Source organism: Prosopis cineraria, unplaced genomic scaffold (assembly GCF_029017545.1).
Source record: "Prosopis cineraria cultivar Desert tree isolate PC_DT_omini unplaced genomic scaffold, ASM2901754v1 PC13, whole genome shotgun sequence".
Lineage (NCBI taxonomy): Eukaryota > Viridiplantae > Streptophyta > Magnoliopsida > Fabales > Fabaceae > Prosopis > Prosopis cineraria.
The window spans coordinates 11,156,975-11,165,565 of record NW_026555344.1 but is presented as its reverse complement, the minus strand read 5'-3'; the positions used below and the strand labels follow the sequence as shown (position 1 = coordinate 11,165,565).

Sequence of the window (8,591 nt, the reverse complement as noted above, 5' to 3'; positions counted from 1 at the left end):
CATCCGATTGACCTAACCCTAACCCAACAACAGCGCAGCATGCATTCCAAACACCCCCCCCAACAAAAAATAGAAATTATTTTTCTTTTTGAAAATAAAATATAATCCCTTTAATTTTACCCAATTTCTTTTTTTAAAAATTATAAATAAATATTTGATAATTTTAGTTTCAAAAAAAATTTCCTATTTTATCTCCATGAAAATATAATTACTAATATTTGTTTCATGTGTGATTTAATATTACTTCATTCTTATATTAATTTAATTATTATATTTTACCAAAATTATATTTATTTATAATTAGATTGATATAAGATCAACAAATAGATAACATATAGATGAATTAAACTAACAAAATATTATGAAGATGATGGAACTTTGTTAATGAGTGATCTATAAGCATTTTTGTTAGTGTTTTTTCAAAGCCTGAAGACATATATTGGTCCTAGTAAGTTTGAAATCCAACTTACTTAAATTTTTATTTACAAAAGAAATATCAAATTTTTAATCTAGAGCATAATTAGGTTAAAAAGAAACTTTGTAGACATAACCCATATTATAGGACCAAATCAAATAAATAACTTAATATTTATTATATTTTGCGTTATGATCGATTTATAGTATTTGTCAATTATATACCACTACATATCAATGACAAATCCTTATAAATTTTTAATTTTTTTAATAATAAGCTTCTTATATATCAATAAGAAACTCTTTATATATCAATGTGAATTAGCTATACTTTCAAATTTTAAAGAATTTGGTCTATATCTTTAAGCAAGCATGCAAGATTATTTTCCACCTTATCCTTAAAAAAATTGGAAATTGGAAACATTAATTTAAATGCAAATTCTTAAATTATAAGAATAATTAAACAAAAATTAAAAATTTAAATGAAATTATAGCGGTCAAAAGCTTTTTTTTTTGGTAAAGAAAAAGGAAAAGTGGGGAAAAAAAACTAACTAAATACCACCCTCCCTACTCATCATAGTCCTCTTGTTAACCCAACAGGATCCTTTTCCTCTCTTATAACCCACTTACCTTATTTCTTCCAAACTCTTAACTCTCACCCTCATCTCCACTCTCCTCTCTCCCCCCGTCTCTCTCATCCAAATCAAGCCCTTCAAGTTCTTCTTCGGCCACGACAGATCACAACTATGATGTCTGTTTCTGCTCAAATTTTGGTCGTCTTTTCCCAAAAGTTCCTCTTCTCGATCCCTCTTCAAGGTATGTAAGCTAGCTCCTACCTTTCTTAGCTTCTTAGCTTAGCTTCCCCCATTTCCAAAAAAAGGAATCAATCCCAGAAACGAAGCCCCAGAACAAGCATCTTCTTCTTTATCTCCTTCTCCTCTTCAATTTCTTTCTCTTTCTTCTTTGTATGTTGAAAGATCAGAGCTATTTAGGGTTGTGAGGGATTGAAGAAGCAACAAAACATTAAAAAAAAAAAAAAATGGATCCAGTAGCTGCACAAGGTCGTCCTCTTCCACCACCCTTTCTCACCAGAGATCTTCATCTTCATCCCCATCACCAATTTCAGACCCATCATAACAACAATCACTCCGCCGCCGACGACGAGCAGGTCGGTAATGGCAGCTTGAGCCGCGGTCAGAAGCGAGATCACGAGAATACTTTTACTGACGGAAAGGAATTGGGTTCGAGCACGGTTTCCGCCGGAGGAGACGCCGCTGGAACTGGAGGTGGGGATAATAGCTCTAGAAGGCCTCGTGGAAGACCGGCGGGTTCGAAGAACAAGCCCAAGCCTCCGATCATAATAACGAGGGATAGCGCCAACGCGCTGAGGTCCCACGTCATGGAGATCGCCAACGGCGGAGACATCATGGAGAGCGTCGCCACCTTCGCACGGCGGAGGCAGCGTGGGGTTTGCATTCTGAGTGGGAGCGGCACCGTCACGAATGTCACTCTCCGGCAGCCTGCTTCGCCCGGTGCAGTTGTGACCTTACATGGAAGATTCGAGATTCTGTCACTGTCCGGCTCGTTTCTGCCTCCGCCAGCACCGCCTGCCGCTTCCGGGCTGGCCATTTATCTGTCCGGCGGACAGGGTCAAGTCGTTGGAGGCACCGTGGTGGGCCCGTTGTTGGCGTCAGGTCCGGTGGTCATTATGGCGGCGTCGTTCGGGAATGCAGCGTACGAGAGGCTGCCGTTGGAGGAGGACGAGACGGCGGCAGTGTCGGTGCCCGGAAGTGGAGGGTTAGGCTCGCCGGGAATTGCGGGACAACAACAACAATCTCAGCAGCCGCCGCAGCTACAGCAACAAATCGTCGGAGATCCTAACACTACATCGATGTTTCATGGTGTTCCTCAGAATCTTCTGAATTCTTGCCAATTACCAGCTGAAGGATTCTGGGGTGGAGCCAGTGCTGTTCGTCCTCCATTCTAATTAACCAGAAAATTTTCCTGGAAAAAAAAATGTTTGAAACTTTTTTTCATTATCTCTTTCTTTTTTTTAAGTCACTGTTCATTCTCCTTCTTCCATATAACTTACATAGTTTATATGCTTAATCAAAGCCTGTGATATGATCATGATCATCATCAGTAATTATGGGGTCTGCTGGAAATGGAAATTGAAGAAGGGATGTACAAATTCTCATGAATTTTTGGGTAATGGCTTTAATGTTTTAATTTTCTTATTATTATGTTCACCAGCTAATTAAAAGTGTTGTTGTTGATGTTGGTCATTGCTTCAACACCAAGCAGAAGCATCCTATTCTCTTTCTCTCCCACATTTTCTTGTTGCATTTTTCTGGTATCTTGTCTGATAATTTATCAGTCCCTCTTTCCATATGCAGCAAAAAGATATCTCGCAGAACGCCTCTAGCTTTTCTTTTTACTTTCACAGTAACACTTTTTTTTTTTCCCGGTTTTTGCGTTCTATTACACACACACACACACACACACACACACAAGTTCTAGGACTTTTAAGGGATTCAGATTCTAGGACACATGATCTACAAATAACCCCACCAAGTTTTATTTCTTTTAACAAATGAACTCCTCAATTTTATCTATTCCGAGGAATTCAAAGTCTTCTAGTTTACACATACAGCATCATACAAAAACAGACATAATCATTATTAATCTCCTTTAATTAATGTAGTACTTAGAAGTATATATATATATATATATCATCATCTTGATTCTCTCTCACTTTCGCAGCTTCTACCAAGTTTCATCATTACATCGAAAAACATCAGTTACATCTATCTCCCCCACTCTCTCTTTTAATGTAAATGATGTCTTTCTGGTGGTTTTTATCTGTTTTAGAAAGAAAAAAAGTAACCTCGAGAAGTTTCAGACATGGTGTGACGTAGTATTTTAGTATTACAATAGTAGTGTTTCTTCATTGATGATTCCAAGGAATAAGGTGATGGGAGGTTATGTGTGTGTGTGTGTGTGTGATTTAGGGTTGAATATGGAGGGTGGCAGAGATGAGCATTGGGTACAGAGTCACACGTGCGCTGGTCTGTGGCTGCAAAAAAAGAAAAAAAGAGATCATTTCCGAGGCAACAAACTCACAAAAAAACGTCCCTCAATGACCAAGCGTTTTACTCTTTCTTCTCTCTAAAACTGTCATTCCCATCAGACAAAATTATAAAAGGCCTGATTCAATGTTGAGTCGAGGTAAGAAATGCTCTAATAATTTATATGCAAACACACACACCCTTGCACAGGAACACACATAAATATAATATAACTCACAGTTTTGTCTTGGTCATGTAATATAGAATAGATTCTCCTTGAAACCCTAGCTCTTTCTCTCCTCTCTCTGTGTAATTTTATTTTTTCACTCATATTTTCACTAATGCCAACGCGTGCTTTTATTTTGTTTATTCACTTATATCATTTCTTGTTTATTATACTGTTCATATATATGTCAAGCTTTCTTGGATTCTATTCTTAGCCGCTTGTCCCAGTAGTTCCTCTTATACTTCTCATCAGGGATGACTAATAATGAAACAAGTAGAACTAATTACTAAATTATTTTCAACATATATATGTAGCTTGAAGATCTTTTCACCATCAAATAATTCATATATATGCTATAGCTTCTAAGTCGTTCTTTTGAAGTCGTGATTCTTTCAATAAAGAAGGAACTCAAAGAATCGTGAACTCAACTCCTTGTATATATGTATGTATATATGTATATTAATTGCTTTTAAGAGTCATTTCATTTTATATATTAGAACATTAGAAATTGCCCTAACTAGGTCCTTTGAGAGAATCTATTCTTTTTTGGCGATCCTAGCTATAGTGTGTATTTAGGGCACTTCTAATAGCTTAAAAAGCATATACATATATATATATATATAGAACTGATAATTCTATGTTCAACATATTAATGTGAGCACATATTGCATTTTTAGTGTGTTTCATATGTCTGCTTCGTTTCTTTGATTTTATATACATAGTTTGTGTATGTAATTAGGACTATGATGTGATGACAATTAATAATTAACTTTCTTTTGGAAGCACAAAGTGTTTGGATGAGTAACATATAAGATGAGTGGACCATGGCTATTAGTGCTTGAGATGATTATACCTTTCGGGTTTCATTATGATGAGCATCACTTGGAACCTGAAAGTACCTCATTATAACAATTCGAGATCATATTAAAAATGAAGATTCCATTATGATAGACATCTTTAATTATATTCCTTAGTTAACTTGATATATATTTTATCATTTTAATTAATATATCAATTTCTCGTCACTCTCTCTCTCTCTCTCTCTCTCTCTCTCTGTGTGTGTGTGTGTGTGTGTGTGTGTGTGTGGGAATCTGCAGAAGGTAGGTGAGTGACTCTAGAGCTAGCTAGGGCAAAATTCTATACATCCGCATCTATATACATATAGAAGAAGGGATTTAATGTTTTTGCTTCCCATTCTTTCATCAGTAAGCATGGGTCGTAATGAAAGTCACGACCACGTCTAGAATTTGAATTGAATATATCTTGAAGTAATTAAGACGTTGTATTTTAATTTGTCAGTGAAATAATTTACAACAATAAGTTTTTAGTTATTTCTATACACACTGTATGACTAGACTTCTTTGTTGTTATCTTCTCCATCTACATATATATTGAACTGATATCTGCATTTTGTTTATTTAACCTCATCCTTGTCGTTAATTCTATGTCGCTTATTTTCGGGTCTCATGGTACGAAGAGAGGAAACATATATATTTATACATACACCAATGTTTTTTTTTTCTTTTTGGGATAATAAGGGAACCATTTTCATGTTAAATTATGAATTTCTGTGCATAATTACCACTTTTTGGTGATAGTTTTCATTCTAGAAACTATTCTTTGTTGTATTCTAGTTACTAACTAAGCCACATGCAGTCCAAAATTCTTTTTTTTTTCTTTTTTTTTTGTTCAAGTCTTCGTTGATTTAGTTCATGAAAAAAAAATCAGTAGATTAAGTTTGTAGAATTTTTTGCCATGTTCTTAATTATGACACATATTCGGTACACTAAAGTAATATCTCATCTGAATAAAAACTAAGAGGCCTCGAAAACACACACACACACACACACACACACAGATTTGGCTTTTTTTTTTTTTCCTGTTTTCAGTTTTATCAAAAAAGTTGGCTAAAATTTTGATCACAGAATTTTTAAATAAGTCGAAAGAGAATATTACACACACTGAAAGCAATTATATATACGGTACATATTAAAGTCATCTAAACGAGTCTCAGAAAACAAAGACGTGAGAATTGTTGGTTGTAGAAATCAATTAATAAAGTCAACAGTATTAGATGTCACTCATTTTTTGACGGTCAAAGTTTAAAATGAAATTATGTCAGTATTACCAAGTACCAACTATATAGTTTTCAATTATTGACTGATAATTATATTTTATCAGAGCTATCCAATCAGATGATTTATATTGTTTCTTAAAATGACTACTAACTTGTCATAATCCACTGGATTTCACTCTAACAAAAAAAGTTAAAAAAAATTATTAAATAACTCATGTACTAAGCTGTACGACATATTATTATTACATTTCACTCAGAACAGTTATTATTTTATAATAATTATATACATACCAATACTCTGTAAAAATAAAACTTGTTTTTAATATATGAAAAGAATAGTTAACCTCAAAATAATGTCTTTCTACTATGTATACACAATTCCATTTAATGGTAAAGGAGACAAATGATGAAGAAAAGAATTAAGAAAATCATTATTATTAGAGGACAAGAAATGATGAAAGAATATGTATGCCCATGCTTTGATCAAGCTTTAACACTTCAAGAATTATGCTATGTTTGCTATGTCTATATATAATTAATTGACAAGTAATTTTCTTTTCTTTTTCTTTATTTTTATTGTGAGAAAGTAATTGTCTAAGACAATTAATATTGAAAACTCTCGTCTGATGATGTTATAGTAAGTTCAATTCCTCAATTATTTCACCATGATGGCATATAACTGCTGCTAGAAAAATTCGTCACTGAATCCAAAATTCTATCACTAACTAATTCATGAATCAGCTGTGATAGACTTGTCTCTATCACTACATTTTGGCATCAAAAAGGACTATCTATCCCTAACTTTTTGAAGATAATGAACTTTATCAAAAAGGAGAACTCTCAAGAGTAAAAGAATTGTGATTTTGGCCATGGGATTGATGATGAACAAGGATTTGATTTCTTTAAAGATGAGATTCATGAATTTCTATTAAGTTTTTTATTGTTGGTGAAAGTGGTTTAAATGGAGTTTTGATTTTGATTTGTGTAAAGAATTGATTGTTAATATTGAAATTAAAGATTACATTAGTTAAGAATGTTATGGTGTTGTTGATTAAATTGAACAGATCATAACTTTTTTGGGTGCTGGAATATTAAACGCAAAAAGGAATATGAAATAACAACTCTTCGATGAGAATATTTAAGTGTCTTTTTCCGTTAAGATAATATATAGCATAGGCTAGGCAACCAAATTAAACACCTTGATTGAATTAATGATTCAAGAATTTCACACCATTATCTGTGTTTACGGCCAAAACTTTAACTTAAAAAGAAATGGTGAAAGCAAAAAAAAAAAAAAACACATTGGGTTTAGTGGACCCTCTCCACACCTGAGTGGATCTGTGTCTAGAAAGTTCGGCACGGCCCAACATCAATGGGCTGTTTTTGGTTGACGAGGCCTATTTGCGCGCAAGGTTAGTGTTATAAGTAATCAATTAATTGTAATTATAATCATAAATATTTATCATCATTATAACACTAAAAAATCAAGAGAAACTAAAGATTCAAAAAGCTTAGTTTTTTTCATATAAAGAGAAAAAACTTATGATATATTTATAAGAATTTGAATTTAAACCCAATCCTTCATTTGAATACCCAAAAATTATGAATTTGGATTTAGTTTAAATTTAAATTCATTTCAAATTATAATTTTTTGTGATTTCAAATTCTCTCTACACTCTAATCATTTGAAATTATAATTACTTTAAACATCTTGTTGTCTTCACATTTATACTATTGAATATTGATAACTTTATGACTATTGTATTTTTCTCACCTCTTGTAAATTTAAAAATAGAAATAAGCTTGTTATTTTTAATTTTTTATTTTCATTTTGAATCTCAATTCATCTTTTTTCATTTGAAATTTTTTAAACTATCTAAACAAAAAAAATTAAATATGTGTTTCAAATGTGAGATTTAAAATGTAAGATTTTAAATTAAAAATTAAATTTAAATTCATCAATCCAAATGTTATTCCGGTCAATTGAATATGATTTAGATGCAAGAAAAAAAAAAGACCATTCCTTTTTTTCGTGAAGTTGAAGCCTTCGTTTAAGTGTGTCTGGGAGAATTTGGGCCAGCCTATTCTGAACAAAAGTCTTGGTGGGCTGACACTAGAGGCCCATGTTCTTCAACCCATTATAACTTTAAAGAAGGGCTTAGGACAATGCATTACTTTAATAAAAATATAGGAAGAGTAACAGGTGGGAACATTTGAGTGAAGACCCCTTTATCAGATTTAATTTCAGTCAAAGTCCCTAAAATTTTAAAATTTCATTTCACATATGAGTGATTGAAATGAAACTAAAGAGCTTATTAAAATAATTTTATTATCCCTAATGAAATAAGGCGCATGAACAACTCATGTAGGAAAATTAATAATTAATATATAAAAAATAAACAACTAATGTAGGTAAAATTTATAACTCTTATTAACAGCATAATGCTACTATGGATATAAACAAGTGAAATTAGACACATGAACAACTCATATAAAGAAAATAAACAGTTGATGTATGAAAAATGAATAACATAGGTGGAATGAGAGTTGCAAATTTATACTGGTGTTGTGCTAGTAATGAGAGTTATAAATTTCACTTACATTAATTGTTCATTTTCTATATATTAGTTGTTATTATCCCTATATGAGTTGTTCATACATCTAGCTTCACTAGAAATAATAACGCCATTTCAATCAACTCTTTAATTTCATTTCAATATCCTACACATGCAATGAAATTTCATAATTTCAAGGGTCTAACTGAAATTAAGTTAGATTAAATTCTGGAATAACAATGTCAAGTTTT

The 8,591-nt window shown here is 32.6% G+C and overlaps 1 protein-coding gene across 1 annotated transcript; it reads left to right on the top strand.

The window, feature by feature from the left end:
- Positions 1–1,028: 1,028 nt before the first annotated feature.
- LOC129291398 (AT-hook motif nuclear-localized protein 22-like) lies at positions 1,029–2,651 on the top strand. The gene is made up of 2 exons (XM_054928710.1): positions 1,029–1,230; positions 1,392–2,651. Exon 2 carries the CDS (start codon positions 1,454–1,456, stop codon positions 2,399–2,401), a length of 948 nt encoding a protein of 315 aa, XP_054784685.1. The 5' UTR covers positions 1,029–1,230; positions 1,392–1,453; the 3' UTR covers positions 2,402–2,651.
- Positions 2,652–8,591: the final 5,940 nt, after the last annotated feature.

What these genes read in the sequence shown, in the direction of transcription:
- LOC129291398 (XM_054928710.1), top strand. Translation starts at nt 1,454, where the DNA reads ATGGATCCAGTAGCTGCACAAGGTCGTCCTCTTCCACCACCCTTTCTC.